We start from the raw sequence: 12923 nt of genomic DNA, 5'->3' as shown, positions 1-12923 counted from the left end.
GGCAGACAAGGCTTAGGGTCTGACTCCACCGCTCACCACCTCTGCGTTGCGGCCACATTGCTTTCCCATTTGTAAGTTGTTGTCGTTAGGTGCCCCGGAGTCAGTTCTGACTCATAGCGACCCAGTGTAGAACAGAATGAAACACTGCCAAGTCCTGTGCCATCCTCACAATCGTTGTTATGTTTGAACCCATTGCTGCAGCTACTGTGCCAATACATCTCCTTGAAGATCTGCCTTTTTTTTTTTTTTTTGGCCCTCTAGTTTACCAGGAGGCCTGGTGGTGCAGTGGTTAAGAGCTTGGCTGCTGCCCAAAAGGTCAGCAGTTCATATCCGCCAGCCATTCCTTGGAAACTCTGTGGGGCAGTTCTACTCTAGAGGGTCACTATGAATCTGAATGAGTTATGGCAGCACGCTTTTTTTTCCCCCTCATTTACCAAGCATGATGTCCTTCTCCAGGGACTGGTGCCTCCTGGTAACATGCTCAAAGTATGTGAGATGAAGTCTGGCCATCCTTGCTTCTAAGGAGCATTCTGGCTGTACTTCTTCCAAGACAGATTTGTTCATTCTTCTGGCAGCCCATGGTATAGTCCCATGAATAATGAGGATAATAATAATATTTGTCTCTTAGAGTTGTCTCTGAGGATTAATTACAGTCCTGTTTGTACAAAGTGCTTAGTAGGCACACAGAGTTACTCAGTTAAGAGTAACGACATATATTGAGCATTTCATATGTGCTACTGGGTTAAATATTTTATCGCCAGTTCACAGAGAAGAAAACTGAGATTCAGAGAGGATAAATCACAGAGCGAATGTGTGGTGATGCCAGAACTCAAACTAAGATCTGATTCCAAAGTCCATGTTTTTAAACATTTAACCTGTCACTGCTATTTTTATAGCAGCTGTTAAAATTGCTGTTCCAGACCTAATCTATTTCCTACTCTATCCTGGTCTCCCACACCAGTACCAGCAGTTGCCATCAAGTCGACTTTGACTCATGGCGACCTGTGCTCCGTAAGGTTTTCAATGCCTGATTGTTCAGAAGCTGATTGCCACACCTTTCTTCCAAGGTGCCTCTGGGTGGACTCCAACCTTTCTGTTAGCAGCCAAGCGCACTAACCGTTTACACCTTCCAGGAACTCCTAGATAATTCTGCTAGGAGTGGGAGTGGGCTGGGAAGAAGCAGGGCCAGAACTTATTCTTCAGAAGCAGGGCCTGGGGCTACCCTTAATCCAGTCCTTCCATAGCCCTGCCTACCCCAACTCAGGACATTTGGAGGGAGGGGGACATTTGTTGACTTAAACAAAACATTAAAAATTGCTCATACCCAAACCTTCTAGTCATAACCCTGACTCCACTCTGTATCGAATCTTACCTCTAAACCTGTGGGCTCTACCTTCAAAATAGATTTGATACCTCCCACTTCTTCCTGGCCCCGCTGCCCCCACCCTGGTCCCATCGACCACTGTCTTCCCCAGACCATCACAGCAGCCCCCTCACTGACTGCCTACTCCCCATGCCCCCACAGGCTGTTCCCCACATGCAGCCAGAGGGAGCCTGTGATCACCTGAGTCCAGTCACATGCCTCCCCTGCTCAGAGGCTTCCCTTGGGTCCCTCTGAGGGGGAAAAAGTTCGTACGGTGGCTTGCGAGACCCCACACACTCTGCCTGTCACCACTCTGCCCTTACCTCCTAGTACTCCTTGCTTACCCTCCAGCTCCAGACGCTCTGGCTTCCTTGTTGTTCTTTAGACTTACAGATCCATTCCTCCCTCAGGGCCCTTGCACTGGTTGCTCCCTTTACCCGGGACGCTCCTACCCAGACATGGCTCCCTTACCTCCTTCAGGTCTTCATTAAAATGCCAGCTCCTCCATCAGTCCTACCCTGACCACCTTAGCTAAAATTGCTGGCGTTGCCCATCACCACTTATTTTTTTCCTGAGAGTGTATTACATTTCTAACACACTGTGATGGTTACAGTTGTGTGTCAACTTGGCTGGGCCATGATTCTCAGTGGTTTGACTGTCATATGTTGTTCTGATCACCTCCATGATGGAATCTGCTGTAGTAACCAATCAGTTCCAAGGGAGTTTTCTTGGGGCTGTGGCTTGCATCAAATATAAGTGGACATACTGGCAAGGATCATGGGCTTTTGCTCTTGCTGGATCCTGCAGCTGTCTGCTGTTCGTCTGACTTTTGGTTCTTGGGACTTGAGCTAGCAGCTTCCCTGCAGTCTTGCCTGCCGGTCTTGGGATTCATCGATCTTCACAGCCTGTGAGCAAGAGCCCTGCTCTCTGACCTACCGATCGCGGGTTTGCCAGCCTCTGCGGCTACGTGAATCAGAAGCCTCTATCCTGACCCACAGGCTTGGTACGCTCCAGTCTCTACAGCCGCGTGAGCCATTTCTTTGATATAAATCTCTCTCTCTATGTATGTATTTATATGCTTTACCGGTTTTACTTCTCTAGAGAACCCAGCCTAAGACACATACTATGTAACTTACTTCTTTATTGTGTCCCCCACTATACGGGTCACACAGCTCCCCCTTGTGTGTGTTCTGTTCGCTGCTTCATCCCCAGCATCTAGAACAGGGCTTGGCAGAGTGGGTACTAGATAAATGTATATGCTGAGTGACCCAATGTGCAGAACTCAGCTGGAGGGTCTGCTTGGGACTAAGGGATGTGCAGGGGGAGAGTTGAGGTAGGAGGCTGGTTTGGTGGCTCAGGAAGCTGAGTGGATGGGTCGCGTCCATGCAAATAAAGAACACAGGCTGAAACTTTGTCACAGACATTTCTTGGAGCTGAGATCTCACGCCCCCTTCCCCTGAAGACAAGGCTGGGTCTTGGGCCCACCCCCCACTACCACTTCAGCCTGCAGTAACGATAACAATATTGAGGTTACAGACTGGCTTGGAATCAAGATCAGGAAGATAAATGTTGGGGTGCCTCCCCCCCAAGTCTGGGGGCTGGCATCCAATCTGAGGGGCAAGCAGCTGGGAAATTGCGCCTGGGAGCTCCAGGGTCTGAGGTCTTCCTGGCTCCCAAGGTCAGCCCTCCATGCACCCCTGATTTGGGGGCAATGAAGGGTAATCATGGATCAGAGGTGGGTGTCAGCAGGGAGCAAGACCGGGAGACCTGGGACAGGCAGTGCTGAGGTGGGTGCTGGGGGGACCTCCCCGCAGTCCCCGCCACTTCATGAGCGGATCCCACAGCACCGTACAGCACTCTGGTCCCCCGTCCCACCCCTCCCTAAACGAGGTAGGTTAAGAATGGAGCTTCCCCCCTGCCACCAAGGAAGGGGGGAGACCTAGGCACAGAGAGGGGGATGGGGACCCAGGCTGCCCCCAGTCCCTTCACCCTCAGCTCTGGTGGGTCTGACAGTGATGAGAGCTGGGCAGAGTGGGGGTGGGAGGGACACCCCCCTTTTCTCTCACCCATCCCAGGGTCTGGTTGGGAGAGCTGAATCTCACAGGTTCCGGATTTAACAAATAGTTAATAATTTAAAGTGACAAGAAGACCTATCCTCTGGCCCCCTTCACCTGTCCCGTACACCCTCACAAGGCCATCCAGGTCTGGATATTGAGGAAAAGGAAGTGTACATTTCTACCCCCAGATGCAGGGCTCAAGCCCATTCGACACTAAGGTGGCCCCTGTTCCAAGACCTTGACTCCCCTATACAGGGATGTCCAAATCTGAGGTGCACTGAGAAGCCCATTCCACTTGGGGGAAGAGACAGTGCCAACTTCCTTACCCAGAGGAGGGGCCTCAGAAGGGTATGAAACAGGCTTTCAAAGTTTCCAGAGCAATCCCCAACTCTGCGATGGAGAAGAAAGGGTTAATGGAGAGGCAGAAAGTAAGAGGCCAGACTTGGGCAAAGGGTAGGTTTGAAGGGTCTGCAAAGCTGGGGATGACAGGGCCTATGCAGAGCCATAACTAGCCAAAGAGGTGCCTCTGTGCCAGTTAGAAAAAGGCACCTCTCCCTCTGCCAGTACAGCTCAGCAAGCAGAGAGTGGTGTGAACTCCAGCCCCACTCACCACCTCAGCTGTGTGGCCTTGCTTAGCTAACAGCCTGCACCATCATACATGGCAATGCTGGGTCCTAGAGAAAGGAGCAGGGGAGTTTCCAGGTCGTCCTGGAATCTGGCAACATGTGAGTTCAAAATATTTTTCTTCCCTAGAGGGAAGGGGTAATTCTGAAGGATACTAAGGGCTTGGGCTGGGGTACTCGGCACCAGAATTCAGACCTTGGTGTCTCAGGGGTAAGCCTGGATGGCAGGGTGCAACGGGGAGGTCTCAGAGGACACACATGCTGGGCCTGGGGAGTTAGGCATAGAGGCATCTCTAGGGGTTCATCATGCGAGAGAGGTTTGAGTCCAAAGCAATCTGAGTCTGAGGGTCCTGGGGCTTTGAGATGGTGCTCCCAGGGCACCTCAGGTCTAGATGACCCTGGCATGGGGGAACCAAGGTCTTGGATCAAGACAATTCCAATGTCGTGGAGTCTTGGATGCTGCATCTCAGAGGTCAGTGGCACCTTGGGGTCTTGGATCCAGTGCTCCTAAAGTATCTTGGGGTCACTCAGGGACCAGGAGCCTAGTGGTCAGAGGTCTGGGCTGCCATGGCCATCCCATCTTCTGTGGGCTGGACTCCCAGCCTTTGGGGGTTGGGGATGTGAGAGTACAAAGTAGTCAAAGATTCCAGGACATTCTGGGTCTTGAAACATGGGTCCAATGGGAACCAGAAGGAGGGTATTTAAGGTCTGGGGACCAGTGTCTTGGGTCCAGAGGTGTGCATGGCCTTCAGTCCTACATTTGGGGGTACCAGGAAACTCAGGGTCTTAGATCAGAGATCCAAAGCTCCTGGGAGTACTGGCTTGGGGGTGGATGAGTCTAGGAGGTCTCCCCTGGCTCCCAGAGCATCGTGGCATCTGACGTCTGGATCTTGGGGGGCTCTGGGGTGGGTCTCCCAGTTCATTTGGGTCAGAGAACACCTGATGTTTGAGCATATCCAAGGAGTCAGGGCATCCTGAAAAGTCTGGGTCCTAGGGTGCCTGGGGTTATTTGGACATCTTAGATCAAGGTGTTCCTGGGGTCGGTGGGGTCTTGGGGCCACGATCTGTTGATTACACAACACTTTGGGGTCTGAGACCCAGGAGGGTTGGGGTTATAAGGACACCTCAGGCATTGGTGCCCCTGGTTTCAGGTGAGGCTTCAGGGACCATTTTGGGTGATTCTGCCATTTCAAGATCTGGACGTAACTGGATCCAGGCAGGGTCGGCTACTGGCAACTCCTATCTAATTCTGGAACCCTGTAATCTGAGGATTCATGGTGCCAGGTGGGATTAGATCTGCGTTGGTAACTTGGGCAGGGGGTCGGGGTCTGGGTCTTTCAGGGATCTGTGCACTCCCTGGCAAGTCCGAGATGTAGAGTCTGGGGATGCCTGAACTCGCCTCGGTCTGGGCCGTAGGTGGGGATGCCAGAACTCAGGATGCCTGGGACCTCTTGGGCAAATACCCCCAAGAAGAAGGGCCTGGGGTTTCTCAGTCCTAGATATGCGGTCCAGGTTGCAGGTCTGGGGTCTTTCAAACTCCAGCTCCAAGCTCCGGGTGCGCCTGGGTTTGAATTTTGGGTCCGAATGGAGTCCGGTGCCCTGGACCCTTAATTTTGGGTCCTCGGTCCGGCTACAGGGGACCCGCCAGGCCGTCCTCACCGTGCTGCCTCCTCGTGGCGACCCCCGCAGCCGGCACAGCCGCATCGCGCAGCGACCCAGTGGCAGGCACGGAGGGGCGCATAGCAGCAGAGGCAGGGCACCGCCAGGGAGAGGGCGGCCAGCGCGGCCCAGCGCGCGGCGGGGCGCGGGTGGCCCGGTTCGCAGGCGCACGGGTCCGAGAAGTCGCCCTCGGCGTCCGACAGGCAGTGGTAGAGCAAGCTCTCAGCGCACCACAAGCAGCTGAGACGCCGCACCAACAGACGACCCGGGTCCGGGGCCTCAGCGCAGCGGCCGCCACGCCCATCAGCGCGGCGGCGGAAGAGCGCACGGCAGTGCACACAGCGCGCCGCTTCCTCCGCCTCTGGGGAGGCCTTGGCAGGCGCAGGGGCGGGGCCCGGACCCGGAGGTGGGCGTGCTGGGGGCGCTGGTGGCGCAGGCTCGGTGAAAGCGGCGGGTAGTGCCGTGGGGGACCCAAGGGCTGCGCCCCTCAAGGTGCCGGTCTTGGCGAAGCGCACCACACAGGTTGACAGGGCGAGGGGAGGGGGTGGGCCGGCGCGCCGGTAATCTTCGTAGCCTCGGCCGCCCCAGCCTCGGCCCCCGGGCCCGGCCAGGGGCTCTGAGGACTCCGGAATCCCTGTGAACGGGAGGAGTGGAGGGTAGCTCTGCAAGGCGAATTAACAAGGAGGGAGGTTAGCGGGGTCTAAGACCCTCTCCCACTCTCACCTCAATCCATCCCGGTCTTGGAAGACTCAAGAATGCAAAGAGCCAGTGACAGGCCTCATTCACTCAAGGACCTTGTCTCCTACAATCCTCCTGGGTCCGAGACTCAGGCTTCTAAGCCCCCAGCCCGCTCGTCTCCCAGGGGTCCAGGAATCAAGGCCCACAGCCAGTTCCTTTCTTAGGGGCGGAGGAATCCAGACACCAAGGTCCACTTCAAGGCTCCCAGCCCTGTACTCCCTCAAGACCCAGGAGTTCCAGCACTCAGCAACGCTCCACCCTCAGACCCAGGAGTCTAGTCCCCAAGTCCTTTTAACCCTTTGGGTACCAAATCCCTGCTCTGACTCTATGGTGAATTAAGCAGTCCGAAGGCCCCCCTTCCATGAGTACCAGCATCCCCTTAATATATTCTTAGAATTAATGATCTGAGCTGTCCCACAAATCACTCTGGAATCCAGAGTCAGAACTCCCCAAAATCTCTAAGAGCACAGGAGACACCTGAAGCTCCCACCCGGCCCTAGAGGAACCCGGGCCTTCAAGCCTCCTCCACCCCCACCAGCCTAGCAGTCAGGTCAACCATCATCATAGGTTGTCTATTGTTTCTGTTGCCCACCTGGGCTTCAGCTCTCGTCCCCTTGGGGACCCCAGTGTCCCGTCCCACTCCCTTGGGAGCCCCAGACTTCAGCTGCGGGCAGAGGTCATACCTGAGCAGACGAGCGGCGGCGCTGGGGGGGTGTGGTGGGCCCGAAGCCAGAAGCTGACTCCACTGTGACGATGGGGGCCGCCACAGTAGCAGGAGGCGTCTCCTGGTGGCTGTGACTGGAAGAGGAGTCGCTGTCCACGTGGGACTGGGGGAGATTTGCGGCCTCAGCACGGGGACCCCAGCACAGCTGATGCCCTCACACAGACCCCCTCCCATTGCAAACAGAGGGTTCTGTGGTTCAAGCCCTGGCTCTGCCACTGACTGGTTGTGTGACCCTCCAGCTAGAAAGCTCATCTCTTTAAGCCTCAGATTCCTCCTCTATAAAAATGAGGATTATAATACTGTCTATTCATAGGATGTGGTTAGGACCCCTGTAAAGGGTGTAGCACTTGCCTGAAGCACCAGGACAGCTGGAAATGATTACTGTTATTATTAGAGTTTTTTGTTCTCATCTAGGAGCCCTGGTGGCACAGCGGTTAAGAGCTTGACTGCTAACCAAAAGGTCAGTGGTTAGAACCTACCAGACAGAAAGATGTGGCAGTCTGCTTCCATAAAGATTACAGCCTTGGAAACCCTATGAGACAGTTCTAGTCTGTCCTATAGGGTCTCTGTGAGTCAGAAACCACCGAGGGCAGTGGGTCTGGTGTGGTTTATTCCTATCTGCTCAGCTCACCAACCTACAGAACATCACGTCATCCTTCTCCCTTCTCAGGTCCCCTCTCCCTTGGCCGGTCAGTCCCCTTCCTGCCTCCTTCCCACCTCTACACTTTTATTGGGGCTGTCCAACCCACCTGGGATGCCATTCCAAACCAGGCTTCCCAGCCAAACCAGGCTCTACCCCTTACTAGCTGAGACATCATCTGTGGGACTCTCGGTTTCCTTTCTGTAACTTGGGGGTACTTTCTACCTCATTCATTCACTATCTTCCAAAAACACTCAGTGAGCACCCACGATACACCAGGCCCTCAAAGACCAAGGTGGAGGTGTGAGAGGGGGCATGCAAAGCACAGTGTCTCTCCCTGAGTAAGAGCTCATTAAGTGGGAGACCGTGGTGGTCCCACCTCCATCCCGCATTACTGTGGGATCCCCCTTTTCTGCCCAGGGACCCAGCTTGGTTTCTCCAGGTGTTCTCCATAACTCTCACTATTCCCAGCAAGTGTCAAATCGAACCCGGCATTACGTGCACTCATTCACGCCAACAATCAATTCAACACATTTACACAGCACTTATGGAAACCCTGGTGGCATAGTGGTTAAGTGCTACAGCTGTTAACCGAGAGGTTGGCAGTTCGAATCCGCCAGGCGCTCCTTGGAGACTCTCCAGGGCAGTTCTACTCTGTCCTATAGGGTCGGTATGAGTCGGAATCGACTTGACGGCAGTGGGTTTGGTTTTTTTTGGTATGTGTGCCAGGCACTACTATAAGCACCAAGAACACCACAAGAAACAAGCAAAGATCCTTGCCCTCTTGGAGCTGACACTCTAGCACAGGGGATGGATGGTAAGCTAATAAATAGGTAAGAAAATTATCTATTTTGAAAAAAACTAGGAAAATATCTGAGAAGATGGAAAAAATAGAGCAGGACAAGAGGCATGGGGCATTACAATTTTAAATGGCTTGCTCAGGGAGAGCCCACAGAGAAGATGATATTTGTGTAAAGCCCTGCAGGAAATAAGGGAATGAGCCATATGAAAATCTGGCTGAAGAAGTGTTCCAAGCACAGGAAACAGCCAGTGCAAGGGCCTTGAGGCAGGGACATGCCTGGTCTGTTGGAGTAACAGTGAGGAGGCCAGTGTGGCTGGAGCTGAGTGAGCAAGGGCAGAGTAATAGGGGCCAGATGGTATTTGATCTTATGTGCCACACAGTGAGGACTTTGTCCTTTACCCTGAGTGAGATGGCGCCCAGGGAGAGTTCTGAGCAGAGGAAGGCCGTGACCTGACTCAGGTGTTGGTAGGGTCCCTCTGGCTGCATGTGGGGAGCAGACTACAGTGGATGGGGTGGTGGTGGGGGGCAGCAGACAGTGAGAAGCTGTTGCGATGGTCCAGGTGAGAGATGACAGGAGAGGCAGATTCTGGTCATTTGCAAAGTGGAGTCAATATTTGCTGACAGATGAGATAAAGGGCATAAAAAAATGAGAGGGGGAGTTGAGGACAACTCTGACATTTATGACCTGAGTAACTGGAAGGATGGAGTTGTCATTCATTTATTCATCCGTTTATTTTTCATCTTTAATCTTTCTTTTAGTTTATCTATTTTCTTTTCTGCCTTCCGACAGTAAAACAGAAGCTCCACGAGGAAAGGGACTTTGCTTTGTTGGCTGGTGTACCCCCAGCGCCTAAAAGCCTGCCAGGCACACAGAGATACTCAGTAAATACCCTTGAATGAATGTGTGAATCACGCTCGAACAGAAAAACGAGAATGGCTGGGACTGAACTGATAACTCCTGGTTTGGGCCCAGGATGTGGCACGGTGCCTGGTACACAGGAGGTGCTCAGAAACGCTCATGGAAGAGAAGCAAACCCCTGCCCTCCCAGCAGAGCTGCACCCTGAGACTCACCGTCAGGGGGCAGGGGGTCTCAGCGGTGTCCTGGGAAGGGGAGGAGGAGGAGGAGGAGGAAGAGGAGGGAGTGAGCGAGCCTGGGGCAGGGAGAGAGGCAGAGAGTAAGTCACCTTCACCGGGCCCCTGCTCCTCCTGCCCCAACACCCGCTACCTGGACCACTCACCTTGACCCAGTGCAGCCAGCAGACTTTTCTGGAACTCATCAGCCTCTGCGGGACTCTGGAATGTCAGCCCGAACTTGCAGTCACCGAGGCTCCAATGGTGGAAGATGGGGTTCACCTTGTTGTAAACCAAGCCTGGCCTCAGGGCGCACTCCAGAGTGGTCTGAGGGGGCAGGAAGGGGCAGAGGGGTAGGTCACCTCCACCCAGCCATGCACACCCATGCCTTCCATAGCCCCAGCCCCTCGGTCCACCCCAGTGTACCACAAGCCTCATTCCCCAGCCCTAGGTGTTCTCCTGAACCTTGACCAACACTCTAAGTCCACTCCTCAGTGTTTTATTAAGCACACCTCTGATACTCCAATATTTCCCCCAAGCCCCTTGGAATATCTCTATATTTTCCTAAAATCCCTATGGGAACCCCCAAACCTTACTGAATGCCTCAGAAACGTATTGTTAACTGCCCTCCAATACCCCAGTGTCCCCGCTTCGGATCAATAGTGCTCCCAAACCTTAATGAACACCTTGAAATATTGCTGTTAACCCCCTTCTAGTGCCCAGTGATCCCCCGCAAAAAAACCTTACTCAAAAATATTCTTGTTAAACTCCTAACATGCTGGCCAGCACCCTAAATGCCCCCTCCTATGCTCACCTGACATGTCTGAATGCCATCACACCATCTCAAATACCCCCAACAGCGTCTCTGCCGGCCCTGGCTCTGAAGTGCAACCCCTCCCCCAAGCCTTTTCAAAGGAACCAAATCTTTCTCCTACATCCCCAGCCGAAATTTCTAGTATCGCCCCTCCACATCATGCCAGACAGCCCGGAGTTTCCTGCTGAACCCACATATAGGATTGAAAACCCTATCTGACATTTCCAAACGGTCCCGGACCAAAGGCCTCCCTCTTCTTAGGGCAGAGGGACCAGTTGGTGCCAGCCCTCGAGAGAAGGCTCTCCCAGCAAGAGGAAGCCACAGAAGCGTTCTGAGCAGAGGAGGGACGTGACGTCCGGTGTTAACAGGGTCCCTGCGGGGCTCTGAGTGAGAACAGACTGGGGGAGGTGGGAGCGAGCAAGGGCAGGAGCAGGGAGTAATTCCCGACACCCCCAGCTCTCATCCATAGGACTGATATTCCCTTCCAAACTCCGTTTCATACCCAGTATGACTCCCAGGCTGGAAAATCACCTGACCTCTCCTCTGCATCCCAGCCCCTTTTCCCTGCCTCCCCAATCCCCCACCACACCCCACGCCCCAGGGTGGCTCACTTTCTGGTCCCGGAGGCGCTCCCCGTGGACGACGTAGTGCCCCTGGCGGGCCCCCCCCTCGGGCCTGGCCCCTCGGACCCGACATACGCTCACCTGGCTGAGGCCCCCGCCCCCCACAGGCAGCCAGCCCCCACTGGAGTCATCTCGGGTCATCACCACGGCTCGGACCCCGCACCATGTACCTGGAGGAGGTGGGGGGACAGAGACAACACGGTCACTGAGCCAAGCCCTGCTCCCCCCACTCAGTGTTAGCCCAGGCCTCCTCTCCCTTCCATGGTCAGCTCTCACATGGGGACCCACTGCCCCTCTAAGCCATGGATACCCACCTTCCCCCAACTGCATTGTTTCCACTCTGCCCACCTTCTCTCCCAAGTCCTCTTCTCCCTGGCCCACCTCCTTCCCCCACGGCCACCTTCTTCCAGCAAACTCCTTTCTTCCTCATGCCACCTCCCCTCTCCTGTGCCCACCTTGTCCCCCATCCCTACCCCCATAGCCTCAGTGTTCTACCTCTTCTCCTTCTGCTCATCCCCTGTCACCTCTGTCTCCCCCTCCTCCCTCCACACAGCCCCACAGCCCCACCCATCATTCCCCCTTCACAACTGGGTGCCTGCGCACACGTATTTTCTGAGGACCCACCAACCCAGCTCCTGACCCCCTCCACTGCCTCTGCACCCCCCTGCCCAGGACACTGGCTGGGTGAGAAACTCAGGCTCTCTTCCCCCCACCCCTTCCCGGATTTATGAATGAGACCGGATGCAAAGCTCACTGAGTCACCCAGCAATGGGAGATGGGCAGGGAGAAAACCAGAGATGGCCAGGGAGAGAGGCCGAGAGGGAGATGGAGGCACAGAAAGCCAGCAACACGACGAGGCACAACCAGACAGCATTTCATTCACAAAAACCAAGCCTGCTCCCTCAGGCCCCAGCGGAGGAAAGGCAAGGGCGATCGCATAGGAGGAGGGGGAGATTGATCACTCCCCACCCCTCACCATCCTTCAGAACCATTTTACCCCGCCCCCCAGCTCTAGGGACCTAGCCCTCCACCCAGTAATCGGGATCAGCTTCCTGCCCCTCACCGCCACCCAGCACAGGGACCCTGGCGTCCCAACCTTAGGGACTCAGGCAACGAGCTCCAGCCTCCTCCCCCATCTACAGGCTGCCGGGTTTCCCTGGGAGAGGAAGGGGCGGCCGCAGCGCCCCCAGCCCCCTTTTCTCAATGGGATGGGATTTTGTGAATGAGCAGTCACGTGACACCGCTTTCTTTGTCCGCCCGCCTCCCCCGACAACAGGTGAAGCAGGGAGAGAGGGCAGGGGTCTCCCCAGGGCCTACCTGGGAGGGGGCACTGGGGTTTCTGGGTTCCGTACTCTTCCCACATATCTGTGGTCCCCGGGGGGAGTGGTCCCCAGAGTTCTTCAATAGTGGGGGTCCAAGACGGAAATTTATGAATGGGGCGTCTTTGGGGGAAGACCAGGCCCCCAAATGGAGACTGGCCCCCCAAATGGCTGCCGCGCAGTTTGGGGGCCCCCATCCTCTTGTCCTCCCAGTTAGGGTCCGAGGGTCGCCCCAGTGGGCAGGAGGCGCAGCGCGGTCCGAAGCCGCCCCCTCTCCGGGCAGGCGGTCTGTCCGCCCCCGCCCACTCGCCCCCCTCGGCACCTGCCTGGGAGGCTCCGGCCGGGCTCCGAGCGGCGGCGACGCGGCCTCATCCTCCTCCTCTTCGCTCCGGCTCCCTCGCTGGCTCCGGCGGCGCTAGAGATGGGCACCGGGAGCCGGGTCGGGGGGGGAGGGAGGGGGAACCTGGAAGACGGGGGGGGAGGGGGCGG

At 55.4% G+C, this 12923-nt stretch overlaps 1 protein-coding gene across 2 annotated transcripts; it reads right to left on the bottom strand.

The window, feature by feature from the left end:
• Positions 1 to 576: 576 nt before the first annotated feature.
• On the bottom strand, positions 577 to 12669 carry SPRED3 (sprouty related EVH1 domain containing 3). Of its 2 annotated transcripts, XM_064293596.1 has the most exons (5): positions 11104 to 12669; positions 9846 to 10005; positions 9679 to 9758; positions 7124 to 7267; positions 577 to 6364 (listed from the first exon to the last, which is right to left on the bottom strand). In XM_064293596.1, exons 1-5 carry the CDS (start codon positions 11443 to 11445, stop codon positions 5699 to 5701), a joined length of 1392 nt encoding a protein of 463 aa, XP_064149666.1. In that variant the 5' UTR covers positions 11446 to 12669; the 3' UTR covers positions 577 to 5698. The 2 variants fall into 2 exon arrangements, with proteins under 2 accessions (XP_064149666.1, XP_064149667.1); XM_064293597.1 differs by lacking the exon at positions 7124 to 7267.
• Between the last annotated feature and the right edge of the window lie 254 nt (positions 12670 to 12923).

The sequence above is a fragment of the Loxodonta africana genome, chromosome 11, assembly GCF_030014295.1.
Source record: "Loxodonta africana isolate mLoxAfr1 chromosome 11, mLoxAfr1.hap2, whole genome shotgun sequence".
Classification (NCBI taxonomy): domain Eukaryota; kingdom Metazoa; phylum Chordata; class Mammalia; order Proboscidea; family Elephantidae; genus Loxodonta; species Loxodonta africana.
This window is presented reverse-complemented; position numbering and strand designations above follow the sequence as displayed.

What these genes read in the sequence shown, in the direction of transcription:
- SPRED3 (XM_064293596.1), bottom strand. Translation starts at nt 11,445, where the DNA reads ATGCAGTTGGGGGAAGGTGGGTATCCATGGCTTAGAGGGGCAGTGGGT. An exon ending in AGCGCCTCCGGGACCAGAAA is followed by an intron (nt 10,006 to 11,103) that starts GTGAGCCACCCT and finishes CTGCCCCCTCAG; the next exon opens with ACCACTCTGGAGTGCGCCCT. An exon ending in AGACCCCCTGCCCCCTGACG is followed by an intron (nt 7,268 to 9,678) that starts GTGAGTCTCAGG and finishes AATCTCCCCCAG; the next exon opens with TCCCACGTGGACAGCGACTC.